The following is a 15,163-nucleotide window of genomic DNA, read 5'->3' on the forward strand; positions in this document are numbered from 1 at the left end:
GTGTAAAGTGTAGAAGTTTATATTTACAAGTGACTCTCTTCAGGAAAGGGTGTTTTGGTCATGCTGTGACCTGCAGAGTGTCATCTAGTGGTAAAGTGGAAATGGGCCTTCTCTGTGGTGGCACCTACTTTTGGAATGCTCTCCCCACCTGGTTAATTGGGAGGCATCAACTGTGGTGTGTTTTGGATGCTTGCTTAGTTTATAGATCATTAATTCTCAGTAATTTGATTTTCTGGATATTTGTGGCTATATTTTGTTTTAATGTATGTTTTAGACCAGGGATGTCCAACAGGTCGATTGTGATCTACTGATAGATCCCTGGGAGGTTTTGGTAGATCACAGTCGATCGCTGGGTCCCTTTCCTTAGCATTGGTAAAATCGAACCCAGCCCCGCCCCCTTGCCCCATCCTCCATTGCTGCACGATCTGTAGAACAGAAGACAGAGTTTACTCAGTGAGGCTGAGTGAGCTCAACAACTTTGACCTGCACCACACAAAATCGGGGGTACATCACTGCCAGTTTTTAATTCTGTAAGTCTCTTGGGAGTTGGCCGCCCCTGTTTTAGACTTGCATGAAAAGAAGAGCTTGCTGGGTGAGGCCAATGGCCCATCTAGTCTAGAATCCTGTTCTAGACTATTGTAAACTGCTTCAAAATTTGTAAGCGGTCTAGAAATTAATTATTTTAAGTAATTAAATGTGCATGCATGCAGCATGCATGTGCCATCATCATACGCTGGGAGAGTTTCTCAGGAAACAAATGAGCTTTTCTCCATATTCTGCAAGACAGTTAGTAAATGAAAATTTGTGTTGTGTAGACGAAGCCATTTCAACAGGGATTAGTTTTTTCACTTCTGTCAAAAATCCCATCTCCCACAGGACTCTTTAAAGGTGGAAAAAAATTGTCCTCCTTTACAACTGCTTACCCTGAGCGCAAGCCATTGATTCCACACCATCCACCCAGGGTGGATAACATAAGAAGCAGGGAGACAGGTTTGCCCATGAGTCATACTTCTTTCTCTTGTATTCTTGAACAGTGCAGTTCTGCACAGTCCCTTAATCAGACCAGCTGCAGCTACAGTCTGTTCCCTACAAAACTATTCCAGGTGGTTCTTTGCAAAGGTAGCTGTGAAAGACCTTCAAGAGCATTTGAGGTATGTGCCGCTTCATTACAATGCATGTAAAATGAAAACCTGCATAGAACTATACTATACAGGAACATAGGAAGCTGCCTTATGACAGACCAGGTTGTTTGTCCATTCTTGCCTATTTTCCAGGGTCTGTCCCATCACATGCTAGCTGATCCTTTTAACTGGAGAATCTGGGAGTTAAACCCAAGACCTTCTGCATACAAAGCATGTGCTCTACCACTGAACTTTCATCCCTAATTCATATTCATTGTAGCATTAAGGAGATTGTTCAGTCAGTTCAAGCACCTCTGCTTGCCCTGCAGAACAATCTCCCCCCCCTCCCCCCCCCATGCACTGCTCTGACGGTTACCCTGACAAAGACCCTGAGCAAATTTGGTGGAGATGTGGAGGGTGGGGGGAGAGGTGGAGAACTCTTTTGTGCTAGCAAGAGTCCTTGCACTATTGAAACGGGGTAGAATCTGACCCACACCATTCTGCACTGTCTGTTGAACTTTCTGGAGCACATCGTTATTATGAGCAGTGTTTCTGTTTGCAGAATTAGCATACATCTGTTTGCTGGCCGAATCTGAAGGCTAACGTAAGTTGGCCTTTGAGAGAGGGAGGTCAGAGAATATGCTTTGTTCCCACACTGCAGGTGTTGCATCCACAGCATGGGCCCCTGCTGAATGTTATGCACTCATTCTGGGAAGAGCTCCCATTGACGTCAGACTAGAGAGACCTTGCTGAGAGTACGACATGCACAATAGGGAGTGACTGTGCAAAAGACACCCACACTGGAAATTCTGGGTTTTCCTTTGCAGCTGTAACCTATTAGCAGGCAGTCCTGCAAATCACCCAAATTTCACTCAAGAATATTGCATAGTGGTGGGGGTGGGGTTGCATTTGCAAAAAGAAAAAGAAAAGAAGAAGCTTTTGAAAATATTCCATGCGTATATCTAAGATCTTTTGGAGAAAGCAAACTGTACAACTGTGGTCCAAAAAAGTGGTGAAATTAATTTTAGGTGCACCATCGAAGTGAGCTGAAATAGGAACATTTTAACTGTAAGTCATCTAAAATTTTACTTTGTTTGTTTGTTTATAAAAAAAACATTTATCTGCTAAGTCATAAGTTGCATCCAAGTGGTTTACAAAGTGTAAAAAGTTGAAAAACCAATTTAAAAGTGAAAAATCATTTTGGGAGGATGAACTCAACTCTAAACTGCCTGCACAGGTCTGGCACAACAGAAAACTTTCCAGCAGGTATTTAAAAGTTGGCACAGAAGACCTTCTTACCCTTCTTTTGAGGACAGATGATGATGATGATTATCTCTAATTCTTACCCGCACTTTACTGTAGGTTACAGCAGTGGTCTGATAGATCACAGTACTGACCTGGGGCTCCTTTCTGTAATGAAATATTTCTGTACTGCATGACATACATGCACAAGAAGTCCTAACAGCATCACTCCTTGTCCTCCAGAGCAGAGCTTTGAACACTATCTTTGCTGGTCATAAATATTTACTGAACTCTGGGGTTATAAAAACATCCATCTTCCGCCTTACTGGGCTACAGATGGTGATGATACCAACTACTCGGGACTATATGCTGGAAAATTACTGCCGGCTGCCAGTGGATTGTTGCAGTATGAACTCTCACAGACTGTTGCAAAGAAGAGGAATTTTCCCATAACAATTTCTGCCACAGTTTTGAGCAAGTGCGCCTTAGTTTCATCCAAACTGCATTACTGCAATGCACTGTATGTAGTGCTGTCATCTTGGAGAAGTGTCCAGAAACCTCAGCAGTTTCAGAACATGGCAGGCAGAAGTCTTGGACTACCCTTTTTGCAGCAGCTTAATGGACCTCCTGCCTATTTCCAGGTTCAATTCAAAGTCCTGGTTATGATCTTTAAAGCCTTTGGCACCATCTCTCATCTAAGCATGACCATTCATTAAGCTCAACAGGGGGTGCTCTCTGCATGTTCCGCCAACATCTCCAAAGGCCTTCTGGCAGTTCCCTCACTGCAAGAAGTGAGGGAACCAGGCAGAGGGTCTTCTTAGTGGTGGCGCCTTCCCTGTGGAATGCCCTCCCATCAGATGTCAAGGAAATAAATAGCTATCTGACTTTTAGAAGACACCTGAAGACAGCCCTGTTTAGGGAGGTTTTTAATGTTTGATGTTTATTGTGCTTTTAATATTCTGTTGGGAGTCGCCCAATGGGCAGGGTATAAATAAGAAATTATTATTATTATCATCATCATCAACAACATCATCTGAGGGATGAGTGGCTGGAATGCAAGACAGGGCCTTGTTCGTGGTTGCACCACTCAGGGTTTGTTCAGAATGCTAATTGTCAAGGGAGGGATTTTTATCAAGACTGAAAGGTAGAAAGGGAAGATTGAAACCTCTCCTCACCTGCATGCTGTGCTCAGATAATTATTACACACACACACACACACACAGAGAGAGAGAGAGAGAGAGAGAGAGAGAGAGAGAGAGCACTCTGATAATTTGTTTTAAAAAAGAAGAAAACCAGAATATGATTGCTTATCATTTCATTGTGCAATATGTAGTTAAGCCTTCTTTCATACTCCTCTGAGAAGTGCTCTCCATTTGAATTGCCTGCCAAGTAGGAAGCAGGAGCAAATCTCCCACACATTGTTTCCTGTCTATGGACAGTGCTGTTTGCCTCAGCAATGATACATACTATGGTAATTTTAGAACTTGGACCGATGGCACTTCCAGATGACATGCTGATTGCACATTCATCCTGATTCGTTTGCAGGAAGGTTAGACCACGTTGGCTGTTTAAGGAGCATCCATTTGGAACCCTTTGCCAGAGAGGTTAGATGACGTTGTCTCAAAGCATGTCTTACCCGGCACTTTCCAGTGCATTTCTCCATCCCTTTCCTCATCACAAAATAATCCAATCTTCTACATGTACTATGTCTGAGCACCTTGAGCTCCTTGCAGGGAAGGTGGGATATAAATAAAATTTTGTCATATAACTCCTCCCAGTCAGTTGTAGTTGCACAACCTGAATTTGTCAGTATGTGATTGGATTTCACTAAAAAAAAGCAAAAAACAGCAGTCTGTATTATGTTCTTAATGGTCAGGGTGAGGGATTTAGTCAACCATATGTGTTACTTCACATAATAACTGCCCTTTTGTTTTATTTTATGGAGCACCTTTGCTGCTGCGAAGGAACCTGTCTGTGCCCTAAGGCAAGCATCAGAGGCCTGCACTTTAACTATTCACTGAGACAAGTCAAATTGGGGACTGCTAGAGCAGGCATAGGCAAACTCGGCCCTCCAGATGTTTTGGGACTACAATTTCCATCATCCCTGACCACTGGTCCTGCTAGCTAGGGATCATGGGAGTTGTAGGCCAAAAACATCTGGAGGGCCGAGTTTGCCTATGCCTGTGCTAGAGACAGGGCCTTTTAAGTGGTGGCTCCTATTTTCAGTGGTGTCCCCATCCATTGTGATGTGTGCTTGGCTCCATCCCTTGAAGATCCGTTTCCTTGGGACTGTCTTTGAGCAGTTTTATTAATCATGCTTCTTGCTTATACATGATTGTTTTTTAGGTTTTACAGTTTTATTCTATTGGCTTGGACTTGATAGCAATTTTTATGCAGGCTGAAGAGTGTTTTAGAGGGTGTGTTAAGCAACTTATTATTCCTGATCTTTCTCTTTTTGTGATAAGTTTTAGTTTTGTTATTTCAATGTCATTTGTGATTTATTGTGTCGTATCTGAAAGCCACCTTGAAGAGACCTAATGTGGACAAAGACACAAAGAATTATATTTGGTCATGGTTCTTTGGACAAATCTAAGTGCAATTCCCAGCTATATTTATATGTGGGGACGGGGGAATGCATAGTGATCTAGCTCATTAAGGTTGCCAACTCTTTTTCTGGCAGGGTTCCTGTGCCTTTTAACAGGCATAGGAAAAGAAGTAGAAATTCAGGTGGCAAAGCTTACCTCAGGCTTCACCTGCTGAATTTCCACTTCTTACATAGCTGTAAGTTGGCAACCTTAATGAGCGAGATCATGACCCCCCCTCCCTTCTTTGGGAAATACACAAGAGGGACCCTGCCAGGAAAATAAAAGTTGGCAACCTGTATAATTTCCAGAGAAGCTTGAGAGTGATGTCAATAAAAATTGTAGAGCATTCTGCAAATATAAAAAAGGATATTTTTATATAAGTAGCTGCAATCATTGGAAGATTGTTCCCATTTCACAGATAGTGATATGAGGTCTAGAAATTAAGTAAACAGTTACTGTTGATGCAAGGGAAAGGGACCTTTGTCTCTTTAAGACAAGAGGAACTGCTAGTCATATATCTTTACTGTGTTGTGGGGTTATAAAAGCATACGTCTTCGCTCTTTTATTACATCTATAAACATCAGGCTGCAGTTGACTGTTCCCTGGATTAGAATGTCCTAGTGCTTTAAGTGAGTTTTGACAGCGAGAGGGAGGGAAAGTAGTACTTCTAGGGGTGGGTTTTTTCCCTTTCTTTTCTTTTTTTTAAAGTGGATTCTTTTTATAGGACCTTGTCACTTTCTTGTAAGCTTCAGCCGCCGCAAAAGTTCTGAGAGGCAATGAAACCAGGATATACCGGGTTCAGAGTTTGTTCTTCTTTGGCCTGTGTATAACATTCTGCTGTTTGTGAACGGTAAGCAGAAAGAAAAGTTTCGTGGTTTTGTTAAACACATTATTTATTTGAGTTCAGCCATTTGATTTGCAGCAGACGTTTAAGCTGCTTTTTTTAAAAAAAGGGAAAGCTATTTACTTATCTAGAACCAGTCTTTCTGTTTACTGTTCTGCTTGCTGCATTTTAGAATTGCTTAACAAAAATGAAACAAAGTGGAACAATGAGGGTCTTGTATTTTAGTTGTATTTGGATCTACTTTGATTTTGTGCTTTTGAAGCTTTGCTTGATTATTCCAATTTTGAGGTTCGTAGTAGCTAAAATAAAATATTTGCAAAAAGTAGGGGTGGGGACAGAGTGATATACCTTATTATGTACATCAGGACAACGAGAGAAGGCATGCCTTAATGAGAGCTGTAGCCAACTAGAATATTTTTTAAATATTAGAATGCAATAATTCACCAGATATATGATCATTCAACTGTGTATTAATCTCATGAATATCTTCTTAGTATCCCCCCCATTAAGACTAGAGAGAACAAATGCAGGAAATTGCTACTTTAATTTTATCCTTGCATTATGATCTGGGCTTAGTAGCATTCAAAATATGGTTGAATTTTACTTGAGCTGTTAATTTTGACTTACATAGAACACTGCAATCTGACATTTAATATTTAAAAGCAAATTAAAATAAGTAATTTTGTATTATACATCACATTTTATAAAATAAGCAGCTGCAATAAGCTATAGCAGCAGTTCCCAAACTTTTTGAGTCGTAGAGCACTTTTTGGAAGAGAAATTTGTCATAGAGAACTATCGTTGTCCTTATGCCAAAGGCACATATTTATTTAATTTTCTTTCCAATTTCTTCATAGAGCACTTGGAGATGCTTTACAGAGCACCAAGTGCTCCACGCAACGCAATTTGGAAACTGCTGATCTATTGTCTTTGGTTTATATTAGGAAGATATATTATATACTTCTGATTACCATATCCTGGAGGCATGAAACTTCCCAGAGTTGGCTACTGTTAGAGATACAATCTTGCTCTGATTCAGCATAAGCATTTCTTCCTTAAAAAATATCTGTGGTCTGTGCATGATTTTGAAGCGCTTTCTGGTGGTACATCTCTTCCAAGACCAACTTGCAATGCCTTCCATGCGGTCAGAAATTACCTAAGCTATTGTACAAATGCAAACCTGTTCCTAGCTTAGGAAAGCCTGCCTCTCTGAAATAGCACCTAATTTGGGGGGGGGGGGGTTGATTCTAATAGATACATGCACATGAAAATGTTGTATCAGAATGTATCCTCCATATACATTTCCTCAAAGTGTCTGGCAAACCCCTCATGGCCAGCCATGATGTGCTTCAGGAATCTGCCCCAAGTGCAGGGTAGCTAATCCACAAGGGTAACTAGACCACAAGGAACGACTCTGCTGGCTGACTCCTCAGGGATGTGATGGATGCAGCAAAGTATGACTTCATTGCTGACCTCACTGCTGCACAGTGGGCACAATTATGTATCCTATTATGTGTTGGATCAGCTTCATAGCAAGGTTCCTGCATTTGTGTTTCAACCTTCATCCAGCCCACTCCTTCAACCGGAGCTCCTCAAAATACCAAGGAGAATTGCAGTCTCCATGGTCCCAATTATGTCAAAGGCCCTAGGAATCTCACTGTTCCACAGTGAAATAGAAGCACCGAGAGGATCACTTGGTGAAGCCACTGTAAACATCAGAAATCCATTAGAATTTATCGACCTCCAAGAACAGACCATCCCAAGTGGTCCCTTTCCCCTGCAGCATCTAGCCCTCCTGTTTCCAGACCACCACCCTTCCCACTTGGAGCAAAGGCCAAATCAAGGCTGTCCCTTGCTCCGTCCTATAGGGCACATTACAGAGCAAGATTGCACTGTCTTATAAGAAAAACCTGCTCCTTTTCCCTTATGGGGTACCCAAGAGCCCGTATAGAGTCCTTATGTAGGTTCTCTATCGGTAGGAGAAAATAACAGAGGCCAACCAGAGAATATTGAGAAGCAAGGCAGCTAGTAAGCCTGATCTTTATTAAACTGTTGCAACAGGGTGCTCGCTCCCCCCACGTAGGAGGGAGGAGGAACCCAGAACCATGGTGTGCAAGCCCTTATAAAGACTTTTGAAATTGCCACACTGTAGCAGTTAATGGGTTTACCTCAGTGGTGTCCAAACTTTTTTCAAAGAGGGCCAGATTTGATGAAGTGAAGGGCCGTGAGGGCCAACCAGAGGGCCGACCAAAGCTGTTAACCTTTTTTTAGGATTGAAGTTGTTGAGGTTTTTTTAGGATTTTACCCCAGGAAATAAACTGCCACAGGGGCTGAATTAAACTGACCAGTGGGCCAGATTAGGTCCCCAAAGCGGACTTTGGACATGCCTGGTTTACCTGGACAAACTGGCCATTCTTTTGTGATGATAAATACTTAATTCCTGAGTCCAGGTCACAGGCTTACCCTATTCATACACAAATGTGCCCTTAAGGCGGGATTTGTGAGCACAGAGACAATGGGGAGGCTTTTCCCATTTCCTTCCAAACTGCAGCATAATATCTGAGGTCATTGAAAGAGTCAAAATGGCCTAGGACTGTTTTCCTGTACTGTTTCAGACATGTGGTTTATATATTTATGTATGTGTTTTCCTGGTACATTTATGAACATTTATTTTATATCTTAGACCTTATAATTCTCATAACAACTGCAAGACCAGAAAGGAGAAAGCAAGCAACTGTAATATTTTAAAATCATAACCTTTATGATTAATAATAATCATTATTAATAAAGGACCTCAAAAGCTAGGTGCTGTCTGATGATTGAGTTAAAAAGAAGAAATCCTACCTGCAGTCTTGCAGTCAAAGATAATATAGGTATATAATGGGGAACTGAACTTAGCAGGCTTTGCAAATGCGGTGAGGAAAATTGAGCGAGAATAAACGTTTGAAACTTGAATAAAAGCACTTCAAACCAAAACAGTACAAGCTTTTTCTACGGTATGGTAATAGATCTAACAGATAACTTTCAGACCACAGGTATTGGAAACAAAACGCCAGCACTCTGGCTTTCAGGACTGCTAAACACAACTGAGAGAACCTGAGTAGCAGCACACCTTTGTTTCCTAATCCCCTGCGGTAGACAAAGTGGCTGAGAGTGTTTCTCCAGCTGGGTGCAATGAGCAAGGAACAGCAAAAGGGAGTTTGGGTTGTACTGAACAATGAATATACTGATAGGAGTTTATGGTTGCTAGACCTTTCCCTGGATTCAGTAAGTTTAATAATTTAATCAAAGTTTAGAGTATTAAAATGTGTGCCAGACCACTGTATTCCCTGGATCTAACAAGTGTTAAAAGCTAATTAAGACAGCCAGAGATTAGAGAAGAGAGCTGGGAGCAATGTGAGTTGGAAGCTGAGAGTAGGGCGTAATGGGACAGAGAAACAAAACAACAAGCAGGAGAGTCGGAGCAACGTTTGAGAGAAATGCTCGCTGTCCCTTTGAATCCAAGGCTGTGGCAACAGGAGAAACAAGACCCTTTGGGAGTGTTAATGCTGTGAATCCCTCAATTGTAGGCTCAGGTTGTATATATTCATAAATAACCCCAAGATCATAAAGACTCCATGCAGTCTCTACTGTGCCTCATTCCAAAGGCAAACACAAACCCTGGGTAAGTGCCTGGAACTCCTGGGCTTTCGTAGTGGTCAGAGATTGGTTTTGACGTACAACAATACAGAGCTCTCATTGAAGAAACTTGCACAAACACTTTTGCTCCTGAGGCCTTCTTAGGGCTTTTTATTTTTAAATATGATTGCTACACAGTTAGGCTTTTGTGTACCTCTTTTGCAAATGCAAAGTTTTTCCCCATTACTTCCCCCAAAAAACTGTGCAGGGACAACTTAGGGTCAGTAGGCCAGGGCTGCCACAGCAGGATGAAGTGACCTGCTTTGGGGCACTGTGATGGGGAGATAGATGGAGGCAGAAAATAGTGGCTGAGATTTGCAGCAAGATTTTATTATTATTATTCATGTGTTGGCACTATAAGGGACCAGAGGGCACTATTTGGGACCATTTGGGGCAGCATGCAGTATCATCTTGGAGCACTCGAAGGCTGCAGTAAATAATAATAATAACAACAACAACAACAACAACAATTTTTAAGCTGCAAAATTTTCATACGACCCGTTTTCAGAAAAACTTTCCATGTGTTTGGGTACATTCATGAGCCCAGTCTGCGGTATAGGTAACCTGACCCTCTGTTTCAGCACCACAAAAAGCACTGTATTTCAAATGCTGTTGCCCTAAACTTTGTTAAACAGCAACTTAGCCCAAGTCTGATCAGTCCTGATGAGAAACAGCAATGTAATTTACATATTAATCCTCTAAGGATAAAGCAAATGTTGAGGGTGACTTGTACCCCTTGGAACCCTTAAATTTCATTTAAACAGGCACTTGCTGTTAGTTTGTCTGAAGCAAGGTAATATCATTGTCTTGATAAATCAGTGCAGTACCACTGCTGGCTCATGTTCAGCTATCATCTGTAATAATCTCCAGATCATTCTCTAAAGTGCTGTTGCTTGGTTGCCATACGTTTGATGTGTTGGCATTATAAGTTTCCTTTACCTTGGCAGGAAAATGGCATCAAAGTAAGTGTCAGACAAGTTTCTTTGCAGAGAGCACTCCATGGGCAGGGTGCCACAATCAAGGAGGTTTATTTCCTGTTAGCCATCTGTTGTACTTCAAACTGGCTCTGCATTAGAAATCTCTCCCACTTTTTGTTATTTAACATTCTCCAAAAAAAATTCAAAACTGCATTAAGAAAGTATCAGAAAGAAGATTCTGGTGAAATCATCCTGGGTGGGAGGTACGGTTTTGTGCCTGCCGTACTTCCAATGTTGCCAAGGGCTGTTTGTGAGGACCCCTTCTTTCATTCTATAAAGCATCTCTCCAGGGGTCTGAGTACCTGGGTATTCCTGAAACCCCCATGACAGCCTCAGCCTGGCTTTCCTATAAGCACGGGAAGGTGGGGGGGCGACTTGCTGTGCATCTGACTGCTCATTGTTTTTCAAGTGAAGTCTTTTTACCTTTAAGGGTTGAAAGATGTATTTTAATGATAAAAGGAAGAGCATACCGTAAAGGCAAAATCTATGAGTGCAGGAATCTCAGGTACTCAGTGGCCAGCTGCGCCAGCCTCCCATGCTCCAATGTATGTGGTGGGGGAAACATCGTCCAGTACCTTCTGCCACGGGCTTTTTTTCCTGCACAAGAAGTTGGGGAAGCCGCAGAACACTGGGAAAATGTTTAATAGAAAGTCCTATTCTCAACCACTTCACAATGATAAAGTAAGTTTGCACTGACCAAAATTATAAAGGAATTCTAAAGTTTCCTGAGAATGGAAACGGAGAAATGGAAGCCTCTTTTGTAGGGGAAGCATTTTTTTTTTTTAAATAATATTTATTCCAATTTTAAAATTACAACAGAAAAGAAAAAAAAACATACAAAAAAGAATAAAACATGTTACAAAAAACAGACAATAAAAAAAACTCAACAAAAGATAAAAATACATTATAATAAAGTATAACAAAAATCAAATTAAACCTTTACAACCTTTTTCCCTTTTACTTGTTTCCATGACTTCCTCTCACCTCCCCGCTTTGTATTCTAGTTTAAATCGTATTTCCAGCAAATCCTTCTAACCTTCTTTTCATTTACTTATTTTAACATTCAATAATATATTTAATCCTCCTCTGTAGGGGAAGCATTTTTGAGAAATCAGATGACATGTTTTGGCACACCACTAATTCAGACAGTGAAGGTACTCAGAGGAGAGCTCTGCTGAAGACCTCTGAGTACAGGTAGCGGGTAATATTCAACACTAATCCTTCTCAGAGGAGGCCTGTTGAAATTAAGAAACAGGACTAAGGTTCATTCATTTCAGTGGGTCTACTCTGCATAGGACTTGGTCGAATACAAACCAGATGATTGTTCGGGTACCCTGCAGTTACTTTCTAAAATGCCCTCATAGCATGGTGATATAGTACCTTCTCTTTTACCTATAAGGAATTCATGAAGTGGTTTAAAGTTCGTAACCAGGTCCTGTTTATTGAACTTGCATTCCAGTTTGTTTGAACAAAGCTTGTACAAGGGACACACTGTATCTACTGTTTACTGAGCATCCATGCTGATTTGTGTGCACGAAGGTTATACAACTTCCCATAAATTAATTGTTATTCCTCACTTTCTAGTGTATTTTCGCATCACTTTCTTTACTTCAAAAGTCATTTTTTAAAAAGTAGTTTTTGTGCATAAGAGTTCCAGACCACTTTAATCTTCTCTAATTGCACAAATCTAAATTTGCCAACGTGCAACTGATCCCCTCCTGCAATACAGTAACAGTTTGGAGGCCGCCCAGGAATTTGTCAGGTTTTAATATCGTTGTAAATTTTGATTTGTTAGCTGCTTTGAGGTTCTTTGGAAAATTTGGTGGCATTATACGTCCATGAAATGAATGAAGCGCAGACATAATATGGCCATACTTACCTTCATCTAATTCAGCCTCACAGCAATAATTTGAAGTAGGCTGTTGTTGTTTTCATTTTATAGAACATCTCAAAGAGGACAGGAGAAAAATGACTTTACCAGATTCAACCATCATATACATAGTACCATAATTTGAACCCATGTTCCAATCCAATATAGTATTCACAGAATCCTCTGTGCATTTCTTTTTTCTGCTTAACTAGTTTTCTTATCTCAACAAACAACTGGTAGGTGTAGCAGATTTTGTTCCCACTCTGCCTAGTACTAAATACCTTTATTCCTACAGGTGCTTATGTATGCATTACCAGAGAGAGCGAGAGAGAGAATAATTTGAGGAACTTTATGCATTTTTCTTCTCTTTCCTTCCTCCTTTCACCCTTTTTAAAAATCTAAGCATGTGTAACTATTAATGAATAAGGCCATGTATTCGCTTGAGAATGGAAAGTGTATTTCACTGACTATCAAACTGCAGTGCTTAAAAGCACATTACGAGGGTGTTTTTGAATGGAAAAGCAAAATTGATGCCCCCCACTGCATATTGGAAATTGCTGTTACTTTCTGAAATGCCCTCATTGCATGCTGATAGAGCACCTCCTCTTTTACCTATAAGCCATTTATATTTGGTTAATCAGAGGTTTGGATAAGCTTGAGTGTTGCCGTATAGCGAGGTTTGGGGGAATATATGCTGAATTCAGATTAATTGGAAATTTGGCATAATAAAGGTTTGCTGATTGTGTTTTAATGTAGTTGTTTCTTTTAGGGGTAAAAAGAAAGGCAAATTCAGTTCCCACTCTCCAAGAATACCTTCAATATTTGTATATGGAGTATTGGTTTTCCCCCCTAAGGTGACTATTATGAGTCTAAAAATAATACCTTTGGTTACATTGTTGAGAATGTCATTTATAAAGGCTATCCATCTTCACAATTCAGAGCACAATTTAGGCTGCAATCCTATACCTACTTACCTGGGATACTAGACTGACAATGGCAATTTTTTGCAAGTATTGATTGGACAAGGATAGCCAAGCTTATTTTCTTTGCTAAATATGCCATTTTAAACAAAATTCTGTCTGTGTGGAAGCTGAAATAGGTCTGCTATCCTCCATCTTACATTCATTAGTCTCCCATTGCTTTATATTTTTAATAGAAAAAGAGGAACTGTTCCAGAATTTGCTGGCGCAGGTGATCGAGCAATTCTCCAGGTAATATTTTTATGCAATAGTTTTAGTGTAATTATATTTCTCCTTGCATTCATTTCAACACTGCAGTCCCCAAACAGTTTGCTTTGAGATAAATGCACCAGCTTTTCACTCATTGTTCTTCATAGTGAATACGGTATGCCTGAGTCATTTAAAAGTTTATACAGGCTAGTCAAGCAGAGAAAGATGAATTAATTGAAGGCTGCAATCCAGAACCCAATGGGATTTTCCAGTGACTAAACATGCAATGAATTCACTGGACTCCACCCCCCAACCTTGTAACTGAAACGAAATAGAATTCATCTATGCTGCATTTTGTAAGAGGGATGCAAAATCCCTAGCATTGTTCTAACTAAATAAGAGTGTTCAACTCCTTAGCTCCTTAATAAACCACTTACATGATTGCAAAATAAAATACTGTAAAGTAACATAAATGAAGCCACAGAGAAAATATAATCAATGCTGCTGGAATAAAGATCAGGTTATTATATTAAGAAAGGAAACATTAATTTACACATACAGACTCTTTAGAAATGTAAAGATAGACACACCAGCCCACACACCCCGTGTGTGAAACCTAGGAACAACAGAGCTTCTAAAATGGAGGTCAGCAGCTACCCCATTTATTTCATGAAGGGAAGCTTTACGTCCCATTAAAGTAAGCAACTACACATAGATCAAGATTCCCCTTTATGGTGATAGCTTGTTAGCACAGTGGGAATTCTGCTTTTTGTATATTGGAATAATTTTGCCTATAGCTGATCACTAGACCAAAGCAACAACTTATTAATGGGGTATCTGCACTTATTGGGTTTAAAAAAATAATAATGTATTTTTAAATGGATTCAAAGCCTGAGTTTTATATTAATATTTTCCCCATCAATAGAATTCAGGTTTGTTATAAAGTCACTTAATTGTACAGCTATCAAAGATGTGCATGCATTCCTGTTTAATTTTTTTCTCCCTCCAGGGTATTTAAAATTGATGAACTGAAAACCGACGTAGATAATCACTTGGCAATGCTGGAGAAAAGAGTTGAATGTGAGTATTTTTATTTTTTAAAAAACATAGCAATTGAAACCTGGAATTAATTTTGTGTCAGTTTGAGATGGTGCTGAGCCCCAGAGGTACAGATATATCTCATTAGGACCATTCCTCCTGCCTTTTATCTTTTGTGAGGCACAAAACTATAATGAAGAGGGAGGGGGGTGAATCTACAAAATATAGAATTACTTGTTAAAGTAAAAGTCTCTATTTACATTTTGCATCTTTCTGTTACAAGGAATATCTGGAAAGAATTATATAGAGACCCACCTCCTGTAATTGCACCCAGTTTGTAAATCAATCCAATCCATTAAACTGGAAAGACTCAAGTCCCCAGACCAGGTTTAGGCTCCTGTGCATGCTTGACAAATGTAGCAGTCTATGACACCCATACATCCTCCTTGAATTATGCCTCCTCTACCTTCTTCTTCCTACTTATATTTTTTTTTTGGGGGGGGGTGATGCTCTCAGGCTTCATTCTCATGCTGCTGCTCTCCCAGATATTAAAAGGGGAATGGGAGCTGTGCTCCTAAGACTGCCCATTTGCAGCACAAAAATGCATTTTGCTCAGTCCAGAATTGTTCATGCTTCTCC

The 15,163-nt window shown here is 40.3% G+C and overlaps 1 protein-coding gene across 8 annotated transcripts in view; it reads left to right on the forward strand.

Moving 5' to 3' along the window:
- Positions 1-15,163, forward strand: part of PDE9A (phosphodiesterase 9A) — a 74,174-nt gene that overhangs the window by 29,464 nt on the left and 29,547 nt on the right. For 2 of the 8 annotated variants that reach the window (XM_081003614.1, XM_081003616.1), the window contains 2 exons: positions 13,447-13,528; positions 14,496-14,566. In XM_081003614.1, the coding sequence (XP_080859740.1) occupies positions 13,447-13,528; positions 14,496-14,566 (153 nt within the window). Of the gene's footprint in view, positions 1-1,060; positions 1,152-1,940; positions 2,190-5,533; positions 5,578-5,601; positions 5,799-13,446; positions 13,529-14,495; positions 14,567-15,163 lie in introns of those variants that run through there. The other 6 variants (XM_081003615.1, XM_081003617.1, XM_081003619.1 and 3 more) reach the window with 5 other exon arrangements.

The sequence above is a fragment of the Podarcis pityusensis genome (assembly GCF_964106645.2).
Source record: "Podarcis pityusensis genome assembly, chromosome: 4".
In the NCBI taxonomy this organism is placed as follows: domain Eukaryota; kingdom Metazoa; phylum Chordata; class Lepidosauria; order Squamata; family Lacertidae; genus Podarcis; species Podarcis pityusensis.